General features: G+C 36.4%; 1 protein-coding gene across 1 annotated transcript in view; it reads left to right on the top strand.

Annotated features, from left to right (window-relative positions):
- The window catches only part of TRAPPC10 (trafficking protein particle complex subunit 10), a 37,912-nt gene that overhangs the window by 13,041 nt on the left and 2,135 nt on the right, over positions 1-22,736 (top strand). The window contains exons 5-21 of the mRNA XM_065741617.1: positions 651-846; positions 1,375-1,486; positions 2,503-2,750; positions 4,427-4,573; positions 6,519-6,633; positions 7,735-7,811; positions 10,147-10,238; positions 11,365-11,505; positions 12,851-12,963; positions 13,597-14,111; positions 15,407-15,548; positions 16,618-16,776; positions 18,212-18,441; positions 19,397-19,497; positions 19,946-20,072; positions 20,429-20,599; positions 21,917-22,094. Of these exons, the coding sequence (XP_065597689.1) occupies positions 651-846; positions 1,375-1,486; positions 2,503-2,750; positions 4,427-4,573; positions 6,519-6,633; positions 7,735-7,811; positions 10,147-10,238; positions 11,365-11,505; positions 12,851-12,963; positions 13,597-14,111; positions 15,407-15,548; positions 16,618-16,776; positions 18,212-18,441; positions 19,397-19,497; positions 19,946-20,072; positions 20,429-20,599; positions 21,917-22,094 (2,864 nt within the window). The remainder of the gene's footprint in view (positions 1-650; positions 847-1,374; positions 1,487-2,502; positions 2,751-4,426; positions 4,574-6,518; positions 6,634-7,734; positions 7,812-10,146; positions 10,239-11,364; positions 11,506-12,850; positions 12,964-13,596; positions 14,112-15,406; positions 15,549-16,617; positions 16,777-18,211; positions 18,442-19,396; positions 19,498-19,945; positions 20,073-20,428; positions 20,600-21,916; positions 22,095-22,736) is intronic.

The following is a 22,736-nucleotide window of genomic DNA, read 5'->3' as shown; positions in this document are numbered from 1 at the left end:
AGTGACTGACTGACAGGTCAGCATGTCCTAACATGCTGTATGTTGGCAGCAGTTTGTACCCACTCAATGTCTGGTATATTGCAGGACTACTTGGGCAAATAGTCTGGACAACAAAAAAGACAGTGAAAGTTGTAACACATGAAGTGTGTAAAACAAATTGACATCCTGCAAGAACTTATTTTTATGATCTAACAGATCTTGATTTGTGTCCTGCATAATATTTCACAAAATCACAGAATTGCAGGAGTAACTATAATGGTTTTGCTGATGTTATTTTTAGGCAGGTTTTTTTTTTTTTTTGTTTGCTACACTATTGTAATAATGTATCCATCCTTTGATTTGTATTGGAAAGAAAACATAAAAACTAAAGCGTCAAATAGTACTCATTTTGTGGAAAACTCCTAAGTCTTTTCTGTAAACTTTATCACAGCCTTTAACATACATGAGAAAGTTTAAGAAACAAATAAAAAACCAAACCGCTCTGCCCCCTTTCCTTCTCTCTTCCCAAACTTTGTTCTTTGATGAGTGTTGAATTAAAAGCTAAATTTTGTTCACTGTAAGTCTGTCAGATGTGCACGCTGTTACAGCTGTGCATTTATATGTGAGATTTTATAACTCCCTCAGAGTAATTTTTATCAATCTTTTTACAGATGCGTGGTACTCTCAGACCCTCTGAAAGACTCTTCCCGTTCTCAGGAATCTTGGAATGCCTTCCTGACCAAACTCAGGACATTGCTTCTCATGTCTTTTACCAAGAACTTAGGCAAGTTTGAAGATGACATGAGAACTTTGAGAGAAAAAAGAACTGAACCTGGATGGAGCTTCTGCGAGTATTTCATGGTCCAGGTAAGAGTCTTTTTCTTTTTCTAATGACTCATCTCTCTGGTATTTTTAATGCTCTGTTTGTTCTTTGAGGTAGGGGGGGACAGGGGAGATGAAGACTGATATAAAAGCAACATTTTCTGATTGGCAAGCCTGAAGAAGTTCTGCACACAAACCTACTGCAGACAAAGTTTTATGTAACAAACACAAATTCCATCCAGGAAATACTGTGAATTTTGAATAAATGTCTTATTAATGTGATTGTACAAAGATGTTGAAACTTTCAATAGATGTATCTTGTGAATCAGAATCTGGACGCACAATGAAATGAGCTGGTGTAGCTCTATGTTTGTAGCTTTATCTTTAGCCTCACTGTGTTAGGAGGAGGGGTTATAACCGCTTCAGTGGTAGATTTTTCTTTTGCATGTGATTGCCAGAAGAAATGTTGGTAGTAATACTTCCTGAAGCTCTGTGTGCGGGTGGAGGCAGTTTATAACACCAAACACAACTAGCATCCATAATGTGCTCGTTGTCTTGTTTGTGTGTCAAAAGGAAGAACTGGCCTTCGTCTTTGAGATGCTGCAGCAGTTTGAGGATGCACTAGTGCAATATGATGAACTGGATGCCTTGTTTTCTCAGTATGTTGTCAACTTTGGGGCTGGTGGTAAGTGTCTTAAAACCAGCAGATGTTAACCTTATTCATTTATCTGCTATGCTTCAGCCAAAAAAACAATGATGCCTTGGGTACCAAGTGTGTACATGGGAGAGAGGGATAGTACATCGCAGTGAAGGTGTGCTAGGCAGTTTGTGCTCGTGTTATAGATCATATGCAAACTTAGTATGTCCTCTTAGTTTTTGCTTTTAAGCCTCAGAAATTAAAAGTTTGTATTGAAAACCTGCATCAATTTCGTAATGAAAACCTGCATTTTGCTTTTATTCATTGATTGTTATAAACAGAGCTCTGAGCCTCTGTTATTACCTAAGTTTCGATCTGGCTGTGATGCAGTTGCTGTTCTCACAGCTCACTTCTGAGTTACTTAACGAAGAGCTTCTGGAACAAATGCATCCAGTTTTGTTTCAAATTACATGAGATATTTCCATTTGATTTTGTAGTGATACCAAATCTGTGCTTAATTTGCACTGCAGAAGTTGAAACCTTCTCTTCACAAAAAATTACTATACAAGAAATATCACATAAATTGAAACTATTTTAATGAGCTGAAGTATGTGGTGTTACATATGATCTTTCTTCAGGTACATATGATTTTAATGAAAGTACAGTACCGTGAAATATATTTATCCTGACTGAACTTGATGCTAAACTTTAAAGTGAAGAGACATGTATCAGTGGTAGCTGAGTAAGAAATACATATGCGTACTAAACTGGCTTTTCTGGAACTTCATTTAGTAAGAATTACTGAGAAATACATTACAAACTTAGTGGCACTATATTAGTAATAAGAAACATACAATTAAGACCAAATGCATGTGGCACTTGAATGTTCTGAAATTGTTCTTGGCTTAGCTATGGAATTTCTGGTTTTTGGTTTTTAAAGTTAAGGCATTACGTTTACCAAGTAACTTAAGAAAGAATAAGCAAGTTTGCAACCCAGAGGTGGGGGGCAGAAAAAGAGACTAACAACAGTGATTGATTCTTGGATATTAACTTTATTTATTTAGATGGTGCAAACTGGCTGACATTTTTTTGCCAGCCAGTGAGGAGCTGGAATGGTTTAATTCTCCGAAAACCCATAGACATGGAGAAGAGAGAGCTAATTCAGAATCAAGAAGCTACTCTACTGGACTTGCGTAGTTATTTATTTTCTCGCCAGTGCACGTTGTTAATCTTCCTACAGAGGCCGTGGGAAGTTTCCCAGCGAGCATTGGAGCTTCTTCACAACTGTGTGCAAGAACTCAAGCTATTAGAAGTGAGTTTGTGGAATATATTCAGTAATGTAACTGATTGTATCCAATAATGATTTAACAGGAATTTTGAAGTATTGGCCACCAAAAACAGTAAGCACAGTCCTTGTAATGTTAACATGATGCAGTAATACGCGATTGTAACAGTGCTACAATTGTTTCCTCATGAGATTGTCTTTGGAAAGAATTTGGAGACTTTACACATGAAAAACCTATATTTAGGTGACTTTCTAGGTAAAGAGTAGAGTATTTTAATTTGTTAAGCTTATAGGTAATTTCTCTTATTACCTCATTTTATTACTGAGCTCGTGAGGTACAGTTCCAATGGTCTGATATCCCTGAACAATATTGTGTTGAAGAAAGTAGAATGGTATGGTCAGTGTGCTGATATGCAGCCTAGTAGTTTGCAACGAAGTACAGTTCTGAACTTTAAATGTTAATCTACAGCAGAGCTTCTTATTGCTGTACTAGTGGATATTATTTTGATCATGTTTTGTGGTTCTTGTTTTGCATATCCCTGTGGCTGTCTCATCTAATGACAAAAGGAATAGACAAACATGTGACTTCACTTTTTGTCATGCTGCATGCCTCAATGTTTCCCCCCGCAACATTTATGCTATAGTTTGTACTAATGTTTTTAATCCACTAAAGAGACTGTATCTATTGTCTATCACCATAGATATTTTTAATTGACGTGTATCATTAAGAGTAGTGTAGTACACATGAGGAGACTCAACTTGAATGTAGTGCAGCAATCCCTCTTATTACTACAGCTATAGCTCTTAATATGGCTTGATGCCAGTCAACTCACAGGTGAAATCTGAGCTGATCTGCTTTTATGGTCTTTCACTTCCTGAAAATTCTTTCAGAATTCTATTTTTTTTTCCTACTGTGTTGTGCTTCTGTGTTGAACTTTCCTGTCACATTAGTCAGATATTTAGTTTATTTGTCTTGAAATCCATAATAGTCTTTCTAAAAGGAATCTTTTTGCATTGGTTATTAATAAGATTTTGAGATACCATTACTGTGACTTTTATTCCAGCTGTGCTAATCTTTATCTTGATTGTTCTGTTATCAAATTCCTCTCTCTTTCCCCATTGCATTATGACTGATAATTCTTTCCTGTACATATGAATATTTTAATTAGTTGTCCATGACAGATATATCATTTGATTAACAAACTTATTGTGGTAAAGGACACCGAGACTCACTCCTTTTTTTTTTTTTTTCTTCAGGCTTTTAGTCTACTTCTTAGTGTACTTTTAATTTTAGTATTAGTTAGATCTGATGTCTCCTTACAAAAGTAGTGGCATATCTACAGAACATTTGTCCTAACTCTGTTTTGCTTAGACTTAAATTTTCAAAAAGTTGGAAACTTCTAAGTATTAGTACCTGATATACCTCTTTTGCTTTTCTTTCATCCTGAAGAAACATTTCTACATCAAATCTAATTCATAGTATTATTATTAATTAATAATTTTGTTCATCATTATGGCTTCAGGATCTGTTTTTGTGTGTTATTTAGGAAGCAGTGAAGAACTGGCCTCTTTTTTGTGTGTTTTTAGAATTAGTTCTTCCAAGGGGCTTTGTTATATTGCATGAAGAAAGGTAATTTTCCGAAGTATTCTGACTTCCGACTGATGTTTATTTCTCTGTTAATTTTTTTCCTGTTTATCTTCAGGTCTCTGTTCCTCCTGGAGCTTTGGATTGCTGGGTATTTTTGAGTTGTTTGGAAGTCTTACAAAGAATAGAAGGCTGTTGTGATAGGGCTCAAATAGATGCAAATGTTTCCCACACAGTTGGTTTATGGAGCTATGCTACTGAGAAGGTGAGTAAATGAAGTGTTGCACTTGCAGCATTACAGTTTTGAAGTAGGCCTTTTCTTTCTGTGGAGCAGATTTTTTTTTTTATTTTCTTGTGGTTCTGTCCTTTCTGAGAGAGACATGCAGGTTTGTCACCCAGTTGCTCCACAGGTGGATGAGACCTGGGAATTGCTAGAATTATATTCACTTCTGTGGAGGAGGGATGGAAATGGTGAAACGTTTCATGTCGTAGAACTTTGTCTAAAACTAACTCCTCCACTAACCTTTCCAATCCTCCCCTGCCAATAGTTTGATAATGATTGAGTTCATTTTGGAGTTTAATAAACCAGCCTTTGTTGACTAGGAGAAGGAACATGTGTTTCAATTATAGCAGATGTTGACCAGATTTAGATGCCTTTAATATTCTTAATAGAGATTACAGCAATCTATTTACATAGTTAATTATTTCTACAGCATGCTAGTATGCTAATAATATACCTTAAACTTTACTGAGTTTGGTGGCTTGTGTAAAAGGCAAAAAATAACTTGGAATTTTTCAGCTGAGCAACTCTTGTAATAAATGGGGAGGAAGTCTGAAAGTTATAAAGTGGCTTTTTCTGTGTGGTTAAGCCCCTTCCCTAATTACAGTAATGCCTTTTCAAGTTCCACTTTTTCCATTTCTCTGAAAGAGTTAGTGTCTAAAGCTGCTGTAGATTTTTACTGTTGAAAAACAGTTTTGAAAGTTGACAGGAAACTTCAGAAGCTAATGAAATACCATACTGTAGTCTTGGTGGATGTTCTCAAAGGTCATTGCAAGCTTATCTTATTCTTTCTGTAGCCTGTAGAATATTTTCCATTTCTTGTGATCGTAGTTAGTGTATATTTCAGTAGAGTTAAGAATCTTCTGATTGGAGGCCATCCTTGTCTGAAGTATTACAGAAGCAGGGAAAGACAATATTACCTTAGAAGACTTACTGCTTAAAAATAGAAAGTGTAAGGGAAGTTCAGAATGAAGAAAACATTGAATGAAGTGCTGCTGGTTGCATCAGATGTCATATGCTGCTTATGTGTTTCTAAGGAAGCTTTGCACATGGATCAGAAATGTTCATGCCATTTGTAGTTCTTCTAACCCAAAGAGTAAAAAGGGAGAAATGATAGGATAATGAGTAGGAGTAAGGTGAAACAGAATGAATGAAATCTACCAACTGATGAGAAATGTGGAATTTAATGTGGTTTTTTTTTTGTGGATCTTTTTTTCCTTTTAATGGACACCCCATTTTATATGGTTTAGAGCAATCTAACAAGCTGAGACCTTATTTTCGTGGATGAGGGAGTTTACCCTTTGTCACTGAGTTAGTTACATTAAATGAGATACCATATGGCCAACAGTGAAATTCAAGTCAGGGTCCTCTACTGACTTCTGGATATCAAGCATGCCAGCTGCTGTCTAGATGTAATTTTTATGGTAGTGGTGTGATGCTGTTTTAATACCAATTAGCAATGCTAATAATGTGCAAGAGCATCTAATCATTGTGTCCATTTGTGTTGTTTTCAAACTTCTGTGCTGAAATACAGATGCAGATAGAAATGATCTTTTGGGAGTAACTGCAAAACATCTTCAGCTTTGTTCCTGTTTATAGGGAAAAGTAGAAGGATTTATTTTAGTTTGGTTCTCAGCATGCAGGGGTTTGTGTGTATGCATGTTGAGTCTTTAGCTTGCATTATATGCGATTCAGTTCTTGATAAAACTAATTTCTACGTGAAGTAAGAATCACTTAATTACAATTTGAAAGGTTCTTTATTCTCTTCCCATGAAACAACTTTGATAGAGATGTTAAAAGTAGTGTGATGTGGCAGCAGTGTTCTCCATAGAAGTATCTTGTGGTTTTGAAACAGTGTGGTAGAATAAAAGATTTGTTATTGTTCTTTTCTGTAGCCTGTTGAAAATGAGCATCCCTTTTTTTCTTCCAGTTAAAATCTTTGGGTTACCTGTGTGGGCTTGTGTCAGAGAAGGGACCCAATTCAGAAGACCTTAACAGAACTGTTGATCTGTTAGCAGGGCTGGGAGCAGAACGTCCTGAAACAGGTATTACCAGGAATGTACGCAAACTTTGTAAAGACTAACTTTGTCTTAAATACGTGGCATATAAATATGGCAATAAAAATAATTTCCATATATTCATATGTTTATATGACCATTTATAACTATTATATCTTAAAAGAATTTTAACTTAATCTGTCTAGTACTTGAAATGATCAGTGCATCTCCTTACTTTTGCGAGTATAAGGCTTTTCCATTGATGGCCCGTTTACAAGCATTTAGGTAAATATTTTTAAACAGTAATACTTTTGAATGAAATTTTTAATACTTTCAGATAAGTATTGAAAATAAAATTATTTGACAAGGAAATGGGAGCTCTTTGATGTCATTCAAAATGATAACCTGCAACAGGAGCTACAGATTGATAGTTGATTGACTGAGCAATCCAATTGATTTACTGATTGTGAATTTCTTGTCATTCACAATTCTGTTTCTGAAGGGAGGAAACTTTCAGATCTTACAAGTACTAGAACGATTAGTATTTGTTAAGTATTTATAACAGGCCAACAACTTACTTGCTCTTGATACTATATGATGTATGATTCTCAGCTCAGCGCAGTAGTGCCTGTTGTGTTTATTGAAAACGGGGGCCTTTTAATTCTGTCAATATTAGCACGTATTTAGTCCGACAAGAACTTTTAAAATGAGCAAGTTTTCTCAAGAAAATAATTGGTAAGCATTTTCCTCGGAAGTATCCTGTTTAAGCTGTAAAAATGTCTTTAAATAACAGTATACTTCTGATGCACTGTTTCATAAATCCAGCAGTGGAAAGTTGTGAGAAGATTGTTTTTTGCGAAAATATGGTGGTATTTAATTTAAGTACAGTTGTGCATGTTGAATAAATATGTTGAAGTGTTATATGGAGAAGTTCGTACACTAACTGTACAGCTGCTTGTCTTTACCCTACTTCAATGAATATCTTTCAGGTGTGATTGCATGCGTACAGACACATTCATTAAACAGCATTTCTTGATCTTATTTTAGAGTCTAGGAAAGAAATGTGTGATCTATTTTAAGTGTTGGAGGGGATGTATTAAAATAGGAAGTTGCATTAGCAAGCGATGTTTCCTATTCTTTTTTCTACAGCAAATGCATCACAAAGCCCTTACAAGAAACTCAAAGAGGCCTTATCATCCGTAGAAGCTTTTGAAAAACACTACTTAGTAAGTATAGTCATCATTTATTTATATTTGCTTTGAGCATTTACATTATAGATTGAATAGTGTCAAAGTCATACCTGAGAAGATGACATTAGAAACTTCAATCTGTATTTCTATATTTTGGTATTGAAAGTCATTGCTCTTATGTTGAACACACCAAGGCCACTCCCCCCCACCCCTCGCAGGGAGCCTATTCCAGTGTTTAATAACCCTTTCTGTAAAGAAGTTTTTCCTTATATCCAACCTGAACCTCCCCTGTTGCAACTTGAGGCCACTTGCCCTTGTCCTGTCACCGATGAGAAGAGACCAACCCTGCTCTCACTGCCATCTCCTTTCAGGTATTTTAAGAGAGCCGTAATGTCTCCCTTCAGCCTCCTCTTCCCCAGACTAAACTGCTCCAGCTCCTTCAGTCCCTCCTCATAGGGTGTATTCTCCAGGCCCTTCACAAGCCTTGTTGCTCTTCTTTGGACCTGCTCCAGCACCTCAGTGTCCTTTCTGAACTGAGGTGCCCAAAACTGAACATGGTACTCGAGGTGGGGCCTCACCAGTTCCAAGTACAGTGGGAGCATTACTTCCCTAGTTGTGCTCACCACACCATTCCTGGTACACGCAGGATGCCATTGGCCTTTTTGGCCACCTGGACACATTGCTGCCTCATATTCAATCAACTGTCCATGATAATTTCCTGACAGCTCCGTTACTGAGGAGCTGTTGTTATAATATTGTGGATATTTTTATAAGAAATTGATAAATAAAACCCTAAACACCTGACTGTCACAAAAATGGTTGGTTCTATTCTCGATTCTTTTCCTTTAATCATTTTCCTCTGATATTTCTTATATTTGCAGAATTGCTTTTAAAGTTTTCTGTGGAAAAAGTGTATGAAAACTGAGCTTTTTTTAAAATATGAAAACAAAATGTTTTTTTGTTTTTACAAAATTGCTATAAAAGGAAGTCTCAAAAGATTTATTATAAAGGTACCAGATTTTACTTCTATGCTTTGTTTCTTATGAGAAGAGTTGGATAGTGGGCCAGAACTAAGATTTTTATGTTCAGTTCTAAGTTGGGCCCTAAGTTCTCTGTAAAATTGAGCGATATCTTCCTAAATTTAGGAAATGAAGTGGGTTCTACAGATGTTGCCTGTGAAGGTATTGCTTATCCTGTTTGTATTTCTGACTGGTTTTATTCAGAAATTCCGGCTATTATAAATCAGATATAATATAAAAGACTGTTTTCTATGTAGTTGTTGGATAAATATTTACAGTTTATATGTAACTGTTCTGTCCATATATTCAGTGGAGAAGAACACAGAATTAGTTAAAAAATCTAGACACAACTAAGATAAGTTACTTACATTTAAAATTGTAATGTGTGGAAAGTGAAATGCAGCTCTTCAAAAATATTGAAAGAAAAATTGAGCTTCTGTTACCATAAAAGGCTTGCTTATTTATTTATAGTTCAGTGGCTAGTCTTATGTGGTGGCTCCAGAATAATTTGTAAGACTGTCAGATCTTCTACAAACACCTTGGCTGGTGCCTTAATTTTGGGGGCATATAGCTTTTCTCTTGTATGTGTAACTGGCGTCCAAGACATTGCTGTTTATACTGATTGGTTAAGGATTGAACCAGTTTTGTTTATTGTAGGGTCCTGTTTTGAGTTGTTTAATGAGAGGGGGAGAATGCCCTTTTTTTCCCCTACTCTCAATTTAAGAAACATCCAGAAGGGGCTCAGAAAACCTTTGGAACATTGCTTTAAGTTACTTTCCTGCCTGGTAGGTGTAGATGCTTTCTGATAGTCATTTGAAAGTTCTTAAACAGTCTCTTTTGAAGAATAAATTAGTACTCAATATGCTAACTGAAGGACAGTGACCTGTAGACAGCGGAAATTAAGATTAAAATTAATTGAGAAAATTCAAATCAAGATTGTGTAGCTTCAAGCAATTGCTTTAAGGCACAGTTTGAAAAGTAATTCTTCTAGCTGTATCTTCATATTTTGCATGTAATTGCATGCTTACACACTGCTTTTACTTAAAAATGAAACTTCCATATCCTTAATAGTATTACATGCAGCTTAAGTGAAAGAATCATTTACTCTGGGTTGTTAATTTTGAAGAACTAGTAGAGTCTTTGAGGCAAGCTCTAATATTTTGATAAATATGTTACACCAAAGTGTATCTTGGAATGATATACTATAAGACCTTGTAGGGCTAGCATAGATTTTGTTAAATTTGTTTTAGTAATTTAATTACTGATTACAAGAGTGTGAAATACTACTTAGTAGCAGTACTTATTGCTACTAAAAATACACAGTTTTTTAATAACTCTTTTCTTTCAAACAGGATTTGTCCCATGCCACCATTGAAATGTACACGAATATTGGGAGAATTCGCTCAGCTAAGCTTGTTGGAAAGGATTTGGCGGAGTTTTATATGTAAGCATTAAATGTGTTAAATAAATTAACTCGGTAAAGCTTGAGTGTAATACTTGAGGAAACCTGTATTTCTAAAGGAGTTGTTGAAAATATTTTTGATTGTAAATATGCTAAATTTCAGGCTGTATTTCAGGGGGAGAGAGACACAAGACAGAAGTGGCAAAGAGCTGAGAACTGGCAATTTTTTTGTACTTTTAACTATCCTATGTTTTTTTCTTTGTTTTTTTTTTTTCTTCCATTAAGGAGGAAAGGTCCAGAAAGGAGATTTAACCTTGCATATACTGTAACTTGCTTTTTGACTTATTTTTGATTTTGATTTATTTCAAAGTTTATAGTTTTCTTAACTACACACACTTTGTACATATATACTTAATAGCCAGAAGATATGTAATTTAGAGGGTAATCAGTTTTGTATTTGTGTCCAACATTTTTATTTCCACCTCTGGAAAACTTAGTGATCTTATTCCTGTGTTCATCCCTGCTGTTAAATTCTGCTTAAAGATCCTCCTGCATTAGTTTTCTATTTTTATTTTAAAGAATTTGGGAATACTAAGTGGTTGGTGTTTTGTTTTTCCTTTTGAAAAAAGGGGTGCTCTTATTTTTTAGCCTGCTTCTTGTCTACCTTCACTAAACCAATCTGAACTTCTTGTTGCAAGATTATCCTAAATGAATGTAAATTTTTGCCTGAGGGAATAACATCACGTTAAAAGACTGCCATGGAACTCTGTGCAGTGATAAAAATGATGCTTTTGTTTTCCTGCTCTGAAGTTGTTGAGGTAATGTGTTTTTAGTTAAATGTCAGGAGTCTGAGATGACTTCATCATGAAAGTGCATTTGTGGGAGGTATCTTTGCCTCACTCGCTCTGACTTAGGGTAGATCTGTACAGGAAGTCTCATTGACATGATGTATTCAAACTAATTGCAGTTCTGCCGAATTGACTTGCAGAGGGGTAGACCGATACATTGATCTGGCACCAGCACAATTAATGGCATAAAGGCTGGTTGCAGTTTGTTCTGCATTCGTATAAAGTACTCCTTTCTCATGACTGCTTTTTAAAAGCATGTAGAGGCAGTTTTCATGGCCATAAAGACTCTTGCATTGCTCTGTATTCATTTATTTTTAAAGGAGGAAGAAGGGTCCACAGAAGGCAGAAGCCTATCTTCAAGGAGCATTGAAAACTTACCTTGCTGAAGGCTGGGCCTTGCTTGTCACACATACAAGAAAACAGTTAGCAGAATGTCAGAAACAACTCGGGCAAATGGAAAAGTATCCTCTCAAAGATGGAGTCAGAAAATCAAGACTGGATAAAACAATGTTTCTACCTCTGACATAGCTCTAATTTTTTTTAACATTAAAGACCGACAAATATCAGACAGCTATTTCTTTTTTCCTTCATTGCTTTTCTTTCCAGGAGGGTTGGGTTATTTATTTATTTATGTCCTGTTCACTTAATAGCTTTTGCATAAGATGCTACTCTTTCAAGACTAAGGTTTTAAGACTATGTCTGGGCTCTAGGGATACAACATGTATAGCATGAAGTTTGTTATTAGTTCAGAGTATGTTATTATAGGGTTCCTTTATGATTCTGTTTGTACTTGATGTTGTGGTAGTTCTTTTGTAGTGTTTTTTCATTTGGTAAATACATCATTAGAACTTTTGCCTATTTTAAGAGGCTTAATTTCTTGGTTTTCTTTTCAAAACTGGAAATACCTTTTATCTGTATCTGACCTGGCGATGATTTTTTCATGTTGATACTCTGCACTATTTTCACCCACCAACTCTGTCCAATACAGTTGCATTCCGTCTGTGTTGCTGTGCTGTTGCTACTTTCAGGGTACCAGATATGTGTAAGAAAAGCAGGTGTTCAGCTTAACAGACTTATTGCTGCAGGATAGTTCTTGTGGAAGTTTCAAGGAAAGACTGGATTTGATGGTAATATCCCTCCTCTTTTTTATTGTTAGCCTGAAGGCCAACATGATAATCTTTTGACAGTACTAAGAAGCTTACTGTAACTGGTTATGGTCTTTTCTTTTTTTTTTTTTTTTTTGCCTTTGTTTTGTTCTCCCCTTCTATTTTTTAACTGCATGTGTTGAAAATTCTTAGAATCCTTTTAAGTGCTATTAATTTTTTTCTGCTTCATTGTGTACATTCTTAAAAAAGAAAAAAGCAACAGAAATATTGCAGTCATAACTAAACATTTGGATAAACATTTAAATCCTCAGCAATTGAACTATATAGAATGCCTTATAACTTAATTATATTAAATGGTGCTTTACCAACTGGCATACTATCAGCAGGGTAAATCAGAAGCTAATCAAATACTCATGTTATTTAAATCTAAATGTGCAGTGTAGGGCAGCACATCGGTGCTTTATATTGCATATTGCATTTATCTGTCATCAAGTAATGAATTTTCTATGCTCACTAATATTTTTAGATGAGAGTTGGAGGGAAGACTGCACAAATTAATAACGTATAATATTTTTGTAACTCTGGGAACGTGGTGATGTTGAAAGTAGGTCTTAAGAGATTAAGAAGGCAGTACTGAAAATGTGTCATTTTCACTGAATGTTCTGGAATGTGCTATGTCATGTTTCCTTAACTTTATTAGTTATCTTCAAATAAGCAGTCTTTTAGCTGGTGATAATCACTTAATGGAAGGTGAGCGCAAAAGCTTTTGCCAAGAAATACTAGATTTTGCCAATCAGCAAACAGAGAATCAAGGTAAGTCTGGGTTTTAAATACATAAGATGTTAGCTGCTGTAATCTTTCCTTAGAAGTAGAGTGGGAAGCTTTTTTCTGTTTGGTTTCGTTACCTTGTATATGACTTCTGAATCAACGTGACCCTTTTTCTATTCAGAACGTTTATGACACTTCTGAAATAATTGACTAATTAATGATGAAAGGGTAATTAACGTTTTCATCCTGAATTTCAGGAAGTTTTTGTTTCTCCTTGTGTATCTCTTCCTCTGCTTTTGTAGCTCATAATTTCTCCTGTGTTGTTGGGTTTTTTTCCCAATTCCTAGCATAATTCTGTTTCTTTGTTGCTGACATGCAGATGGCAGCTCTGTGATAACGCTTTTTCTAATGTTAGATTTGTTCCCATCCACTTGCACCTTATTATTTTGATTATCCCACCTTTTATCTTTATTAATTCGTCTGCTTCATTAATATATTGTCCTCAGAAATTAGTTATTTTTATGTACAAGTGTTTCATGATGAATGGCTGTATCATATGCAATTTTAGACTTATTTAAGTTTTGTTATTTTTGTTTGTTTGCTTTTGAATTCCCCCCCGCCCCCCCCCAAAAAAAAAAGAGTTTGCTGATTTTTTTTTGTTTGTTTCTACCTTTTCAGGTCAAAACATTATATTGCCTATGCACTCCTTTGCACAGTTGAAAACTCTACATTTTGACCCTCCAAATGCTGTTGTCCATGTAGGTGGGAAGTTGTCTATTGAGTTGACTTTGCTGAGCCAAATGCCCATTCCTGTCCAAGTAGATCAGATTGCTATTCATGTTCACTTCAGCATTGAGAAGAATAATTACAGAAAAACAGCAGAGTGGCTCACGAAGCACAAAATCTCCAATGGTGTTATCAGCTTTCCAAACGAGGTTGTAGGATTTCCTTGGTCGAGAAACAACTTGCCTGCACTGGAGCTATATGAAATGTATGAACGGAGTCCCTCAGATAACTCTTTGAACACAGCAGGAATTATCTGCAAAAATGTGCACATGCTACTACGAAGGCAAGAGAGCAGCAGTTCTCTGGATAAGCCCTCAGGGCTAACTTTAGAAGATGGGGCTCACGTGTTAAAATGTCACAACTTGATACTGGAACCAGGGATCAATAAAATAACGTTCAGTACTCAGGTATGTTTTTACAGTTAAGTGAACTAATGAGTGTGAAAGAACTAAAAGCACTGACTGAAGAAGAACATAGTCTGGCAAGTGATACCTGGATTGCTTCCTGTTACAGTGGTTACAGACTTGGTTACCAGTCCTGGATGTTTTTGGTAGTGTGGTGTTTTTTCTTTTGTTCTTTAAATGCTTATTTCATTTTGTGACCTTGTGCTTTTCTGGTTTGTATTTAGTTTCTTTGTTGTTATTGTTAATGAACTGGGGAAAGGCATTTCCCTCCCATCTTAGTTCTAGTAAGTAAAATGGTAAGGCTTTTCCAAAGTGAGACTTCACTATCTGGTTGGAGTTCCAGAAGTAGGAGGTTCTGGCCTCAACTAGTGTGTCATTCTGTTCTTTGGATTTTCTTCACTTAATGTCTCCCTTCTTACTTCTGTAACCCCTCATAGGAAAATATTTAGTAGAGTTAAGTGCTATAGTAATGAGCAACAGTGTAGTGAAAATTTGAGTGAGAAGACACTGACGTCTTGATGGTACAGCTTTTCTGCATAACTTTTAATATTGCTACGTAGATTAAATTCTACCCAGCATCAATATGTTTTATGAATTCCACTTGGTAACATGGCACATAGAGAAAGAATATCTCTCATATTCTGTAGTAGTAGTGGCTAAGCATAAATAGAATCCAGAATAAATATATATGATAAATATAGATGATAGTGCATTGGATTTGCTTTTATGATGTTACTTCAAAATATCTAGAATCTCATTATGCATGTCAAGGGAAGAGTTTGAATTTAAGTATGTATTACTTTCTTGTAAGCATTCACAGGAGAGAAGTGTGTGTGTGAATTGAATAGCTTGAGCTGAAGGCTGTGCCTGATGTGAATGTTGTAGGGTTTTATGAATGTTAGCCAAATAAGCACTTTGCTACTTGCTAAATATTATTTTATTAGTTAATAAAAGTATATTCTAATTTATGTGCACTTGAGGAGGAAGGGAGGAGGGAAAAAAATATTTTAGGATTTTTTTTTGTCTTAAGAGAGTAGCTACTATATTAGTTATTCTGATTGCTGGTACATTTTATTCTTTCTTGACTCAGCACATAGAGCTTATTATCATAACGAGGGAAAAGGTTCACCTTTTATGAGAATCTTGTCACTTACAAAGTATTGTTGATTTGTTTTTGCTTTGACATACAAATACAGAAGTTCTGATAAGCTAGCTTAGAAAATATTTGTCCTTAATAGAAGGTTTGTTCTAGAAGCACTTCCTACATTGAAAATGCCATTCAAATGTTTTCTTCAAAGGCCAAGGAACCTGGTACGTACACGCTCAGACAGCTGTGCACGTCAGTGGGAAAAATACAGTTTGTCCTTCTTCATATGTATCCAATTGTGCAGTATGATGTCTATTCTCAGGAGCCACAGCTTAAAGTGGAACCAACGACTGGTACGTACAACTGCTACACTGAAGTTGTTCTGATGCGTTCTGTTACGCTCTCCTTTGAACTATATTGTGTTTTCTGTCTTAGATTTTATTTAGGATGTTGTCTTACTCTTAATTTTGAGCTAGAATTCTTATCAAATGATTGATGGACTATGCTGTCACTTATGGCTTGTTTAGCAACAACTAATCTCAGAGCTTGGCTCAGATTTGTGCGTGTCCCTTAAGTATTAGTTATTATTATTTGAGTTCTCATGTGCATTGGGAAAACTGAATAGTTAAATTTTCAATTGACTGAACTGATCAGTTAGTTCACTGACGCTGTGGTCTCTTAACTGTAGCTCTAATCCTAACCCTAAGAAATACGTACTACAAACTGGGCTTCTCTGCTGAAGGTGGTATTATTAAGTTATTAGAATTAATTCTGAATGCATCCATTGATTTTATGGATGGCTGAGAACTACTTGTGGAGTTTATTTTAATTGATAAACTGAAGTTCATAGTGATTTTGTTTTCAGGTTGGGGCAGATGAGTTTATAAGCATTTGTACTGTCATCCCATTTAGAGGGATTGCAATGTAAAGGAAGGATGGGCATCCTGGGGAGGGGGGAATGTATCATATTAGCTACCCTAGGAAACTGATGGATGTGATTCAGGTATTTGAGAATCTGTGTGCATACTGGCTTTTTTCATGTCTTGTTTGTGTAAATACGGCACGTGGATATGACCAGCACCATAGGTGCAAAAATGTAAAGTGGTTTACATCCTGGAGAATTCGGTACAAAGCTTAAGATTATATCTTCCACTGAATTCTATGCTGCCCGAGCTACACAGCATGTGAGTCAGCTCATGTAAACCTAGGTCAGATACATTGCGTGGAGAAACGTTGTTTGAACTTGAGTGACCAAACCCATGATAACTTAACAGGATGTAACACCAAAAGCCCAGACTTTTAAGTTACCCTAAAATGTGTAACGAAGTATTTGGAGGAGTTGGTAGCAAATATTAGTAATGCATTATAGCCATGTACTAATGAGTACTGGAATCAGTTGACAATTTCTGCTTTCTTCTTCAGATAGCCTTTTGGCTGGCATTCCACAGAAGGTGAAGTTCACCGTGACTACTGGTCATTACAGCATGAAGAGTGGAGATGCTTTACAGCTCAGTAATGCTGATGCCATGCCTATTCTGTACAATCCAGAGAGCAAGGCGGTGATCTATTCCAACACCAGGGGTAAGCAATCAAGTTAAAATAATCTTTAGGTAGCTGAAAATTCAGTGGTTATTACTAGGCAGAACATGTCATAACTAGGCAATACAGTTTTGATGTCAAGTAGTCTGTTTTTATGTAGTGCTCTTTAGCCAGTGTTTCATTTAAACATATGAAGTCAAAAGGTTTATTTTCCTTTCCTGAACATGGATGCTTTATTGCAACCTTTGCTGCTCAAATACACTAAAGTTCTACTTAAATGAGAAGAGCAGTCCTAATGGACATAATGTAGCTGAGATTGAAATAGACCATACATATATGCATCCTACGTATTAAAGATCTGTGATGAGTCACAGAATATCTTGAGCTGCAGTGAGACCCACAAGGATTATCAGTGCTAACTCCTGGCTCCACGCAGGGCCACCCAAAGTCAAATCCTATGTCTGAGAGCAGTATCCAAATGCTTCCTGAACTCTGGCACTGGGGGCTGTGCCGCCTGCCCTGTGCATCCTGTGCCATGCCCACCGCCCTGTGGTGCAGCACTGTCCCTAACCCCCAGCCGCCCCTCCCCTGACACAGCTCCATGCCGTTCCCTCGGGCCCTGTCGCTGTCACACAGAGCAGAGCTCAGCGCTGCCCCTCCGCTCCCTGGGAGAGCTGCAGCCGCCATCAGGCCTCCCCTCAGCTCCTCTGCTCTGTGCTCAGCACACCCAGGGGCCTCAGCTGCTCCTCGCACACCTTGCCCTCACACCCTTCACCATCTTTGTAGCCCTCCTTTGGATGCTCTCACAGCTTTATGTCCTTACATCACAGCACCCAAACCCACACCCAGTGCTGGATGTGAGGCCACACAGCACAGAGCAGAGGGCACAGCCTCTTCTCTCACCCAGCAGCCCTTTGAGCTTCCAGGGCACAATGCTGACTCAGGTATAGTTTGCTGTCAACTAGAACGCCCTTTCTGCAAGGATGCTCTCCAGCATCTGAATAAGAATGTATTTTCAGAAAATTTTAAGTTACTTTGAAGTGAAAATGAACTATGAGAATAAGGAGGTGCAGGACATTGTGAAAAATTTAGTGTGCAAAGTAGCTCTTTTGCTAATTTGAAGTCTTTCCAAGGTGTCCTCTTGGTTTTTCCTTGAGCACTGGGGTAGGAACTGCTACAGTTAATGTGATGGTTACCTCCCTACACTTTGAGAAGGATAAAGCATTAATATTGATAAGTGTACAGAGCAGTGGTATTTAGGATGCGTGGATTGTAGCTAATATGAAAAAGTAAGGAACTATGAAACATAGTTTCTCATTTTTGTTTCTGAAAATATGAAGGTCTTGCTTGAGATGGTTTTGTTACCACATATTTTCTGCGACAGCTTTATAGGTTCATTTCTTAATTACAGGTAAATAAAAGCTAGAAAGGGATAAATATTTTAAAAATTGCTTTTCCCCTTTCTGCACAACCACAGAAAAGATCTCAGAGTCATCACTAAGGATACAGTCTTCTGAAAAGATTACAAGCATCAATTTGCCAGTGGCTCCTTCGTATCACGTGATTGAATTTGAACTAGAAGTCATGTATTTACCATCAGCCACAGAATCTGCAGAGGAGGGAGATAATACTACAAATAAAGAAGTTGAGAGGAAGAACAAAGAAAACCAAAAACTGGACGACTGTATGGCTACTGTTGATCAAAAAGTAAGATGACTTTTAATGCTTTAAGAAATCTGTTTGACTGTGGGATCACGGACTTCACAAAATCTTAAGAGGGGGTAATGCTGGGAAAAAACTGCTTGTATTGAGCTAACTTTCTGTTAAAGATGTAAATGCAATAAATGTTATCAATGTAAAGAATATGTAAGCAGAAATCTAGGCTGTTGTCTATGTGGTCAGGTGTTGCACTTGCTCGTACTCGAGTTTTCATGTTCTGATGCGCAGTTTTTATAGGATGAAGGATACTTGTGTCTTTGTGAAAGGTAGATTGGTGGTCTTTAAATTTGCCTTTTTGACTCAGAGGAAGGCATTTCTTCTTCTTGCAAAGCATGTATCCTTGTATGTGAATATCATGGTTAAAAAGATAGACTAGCGTTGTTAAAATGGGATTTGAGAAATTATTTATTTTTTATTTATTTTCAATTCCTCTCCCTACACATACCAGAAAATATCGTTCAATGAGTGTGCTTTAGAACAGCAAGGGAGATATATTAGTTATGTGTGCTGCTTGAAGTTAAAATAAACACGCGATATTTTAAGCTTGTATTTAATAAAGTATTACGAAGATATTTCAGTAATAGTTTTCATTGCAATGTATTTAATATTGATCTTTTATCAGATTATTGTATTAAGATGCTGTTGATAGTGACACTGTTCTTCATCTTTTTTTCCTCTATTCACCTTCCTTTGTTTCTGGTGTTCAGAAGTGGATATATGAGTTTCCGTGGGAAAAGCTTCAAGATTTCATACCTTTCTAATGAAAGGCTAATGTTTTTTCAGATTAATTTCTGACATGCTGTTTTGTTTTCATTTCCATCTGGATGCGTTAGACGTAGACAGACACTTACCAAGCAAAGGTTTGTTTGGAAATTATGAGAAAAGTAAAGACTTCAAATCAAAGCTCATTATGAGTAAGAACTTTGTTTATTTTCTCTTTTAGGTAACCATCGACTGTCCTTGGTCGATTTACTCCACTATTATTGCATTAACATTCTGCATACCTTTTAATGCCAAGCATTCCTTACTGTCAGCTGGCAAACGGTAATGTAATCGTTAAGCATTTCTTATTTCTTTCGTCTTAGAAAATAGGGATCTGGAGTTTCCTAAGTATTGTCTATAGCTGACACTTTTTAATTATTTTTTAATTGGATTTCTCTTGTCTTGCACAGTTTCCCACTGAAAGTTTTGCGTATTTTCTCTAGTGTACTTTCTTAATGATAAAATACGTGTGTTTTCAGCTTTTATGGAAACAAGACCACAAAATAAACCAAGCTGATCTATTTGGTTATAGTTATTTGTTTATATTTAATATGTAAGAGTCTGTTTTAGAGCCCTATTTCTACAGATTATTGAGAAAAGATTGAAAGAAATACACCTGCTTTCATATTTTTGCATGAGCTGTGTACTATACAGCAAATTACAGACCTGCATTCTTTAAGGGTAAAAATTGAAATTTGCTACAAACTTCAACAAACTTCGTGTTTTTCAGGAAGTATGTGCAAGTCTGCATACAGAATTTGTCAGAACTCTGCTTTCAGCTTTCAGACCACCACCTAAAAAATACTGCTGACTGTACAGACTTGCAGCTGATACCTCTGAACCCTGAATCTCAACAGGTAAAAAGATTCTCTTGATCTTTGGTGAGTCCATTGACAGGAAAGTTAGACAAATCTTCCTGCTATTAATATGTAACTTTCGTAGGAAGGCTGATAATTGATGTTGTTTCATCTTTGTGATCTTCTGAGTAACACTGATTCTAAAAGATCCTTTAGAAGGTGCTGATGATGTTAGATGAAATTCTAAAAGATGTGGAGATTATTAGGTTAAGTTTTCAGACGTGTCCATTCACTTGTAACTTTGTTTTTCGAAGCTATATTGATAACAGAGTGTACGAATATATATAAGAGCATGTGTATTTTTATTTCTTCATCAGAGGAAGGAAAGCTAATACTATAAACAATTTGTCTTTCAGGTCATATATAGTAAGCAATCAATATTCTTTGTGTGGGAATTGAAGTGGAAAAAGGAACTTCCCCTCTCCTTGCAGTGCCTGTTTTCAGTCAGCTTTTGTCCAGCTACCTCTGAAAAACAGTCTCTTACCCTGAAGCCGTTCACTTATGAGTTCCAAGTGGAAAATTTTTTTGTAAGTATTCTCAGGTATAGTATATACCAACTGAATATGGTTTCTTAAGATACGCTACACAAAGGGGAAGTCAAGAAATACATTCTAGAACTTCTCCTTACATATTGAAACTCAAGATCTTTGGGAACTGATGAATTCTACGTTGAACTGTAGAACCGAGGAAGAGGTAAATTACGTGCTTTTGCCTGGAATAGGGTAGGAGGAGAAGAATGTTTGTGTGACTTTCCTTCAACTTGATTTTTGTTTCAGTTTTGCTGTGTTTTTGCCTCTTTGGGCTCGTGCCATGGAGAATGTCAGTAGTTTACTGACTGAATTGCTTTTTTTTCTGGTGACTTCAGGCAGCCCTCTCCAAAGCAACCTGCCATTTCCAAAGGTCTTTGCTGTTGTAAGCGTTTGAATTGTTTTCTTAGTGCTTTTTTTAGTGATGAGCTCCTCTAATTAAATATTTAGGATTTGCTAGGCCATTATCTTAAGTGTTTCTTCTTTCCCCTTGTGGACAAACTTCTGTGATCAGCTGGGAAACTTAAGCTAGGTATGACTTCCCATTAAAGGAATTTTATCAGCATTACATAATCTCATCTCTAAATTCAGTTATGTTATATTGTTTGATGCTTGGGTAAAAAGTAGTAGCCCAAGAAACCCATTTGATTGGGTTAAATTCTTTTGCCCATTGTCAGTGTTGCTGTTTTCTATCTGCTTATTACAAAATAGTACTTAGCAACAAGATATCTTTTTGCCTACTGGCACATAACTAGCATTTTTTGGTACTTTTATCAGCATTTTTGCCGATATATTTTTTTAAGGAAGGTAAATATTTTCAACACTGACATCTTAAATATTTGGGGGAGTAGAAAGTTTAATTTTGTAGTAATTAAATTTGTTGTTTGATAATATGAACACCTTTATTCTGGGGACCATGATGGTACAAGCGATAAGTAAGTTCTTGGAATTTTTGTGATGTCTGGGAAAGGAGGAGTCAAAAAGCTAATAAAAGGTTTTTTTCATTATTAATAAGATAGATGTCCACTTACAAGTATTGAAAAGTTGAGGAGTTAAAAGCTTGGAAGTGGAGGGAACAACTGTATACTCTCTGCTGTTACCAAAAATAGTTTGGATCAAATTTGGTTTAATTTTAGCAATAGAATGAAGTGAACATTACTTAACTGAGTCTTGCATTACAATAAAGTATTAAGACACAAGAGTTAAACATGAGTAATTTTATAGTATATCAGTTGTCAAGTGTTGTTTAAACACAACTAAATGCCTCCCTTCTTTTTTTTTTTCCCTTGTTAACAGTACTCTTTTTCTTCCTTACAGACATTATACCATGTGAAAACTGAAATTTTTCCACCACTGGGGACAGAGTATTGTAAAACAGGCTCACTATGCTCCTTAGAGGTATCTATCACCCGACTTGTTGACCTCTCAGAGGTTGACAGAGATGAAGCGTTAACAGAATCAGATGGATATTGCACAACAAAACTTATGTATGAAGGTAAGAATATTTTTCTTACTCTTACTGACAGAATTCCCCAATATTTTAGTCTCAGTAATGTCACCTGTCAGACTTTATGTGAAATACATTCTTGTATCGTGATTATGGCTTCCCAGTGAAGTAGCTTTCATTTAATTAAAGGTGATAGTTTTGGTTTAAAACTCTCTGGCAGGCGGCTGGGCACCACAGAGCTGGTCTCTCAGTTCTCCTCAGCAGGACTGGAGAGAGAATCAGAAAGATAAAACTGAGAAAACTCACGGGTCAAGATAAAAGCAGTCTAACAGTTGAATTAGAAGGTGCATGTACAAGCAAAGAAATATATGGAATTTGTTCATTACATGGTATCCACACACAAAAGTTCATCTGCTTCCAGGAAAACAGGATTTTATCGAGTATAATGGTTACTTGGAAATAAAGGAAACATTACTGCAGATGCTCCCCTCACCCCTTTCCCCTAGATGTTACTGCTGAGCAAGGCACCATGTGGTATGGAACATCCCTTCGATCAGTCTGGGCCAGCAGTCCTGGCTGTGTCCCCTCCTAGCTACTTGTGTACCCCTGATCTCTTCACTGACAGGGCAGTGTGAGAGGCAGAAAAGCCTTTGTTTCTGTGCAAGCAGTGCTCTGCAACAACTAAAACAT

The sequence above is a fragment of the Cyrtonyx montezumae genome, unplaced genomic scaffold, assembly GCF_038088225.1.
Source record: "Cyrtonyx montezumae isolate F1298 unplaced genomic scaffold, pur_monq_1.0 scaffold_3, whole genome shotgun sequence".
Taxonomy (NCBI): domain Eukaryota; kingdom Metazoa; phylum Chordata; class Aves; order Galliformes; family Odontophoridae; genus Cyrtonyx; species Cyrtonyx montezumae.
This window is presented reverse-complemented; position numbering and strand designations above follow the sequence as displayed.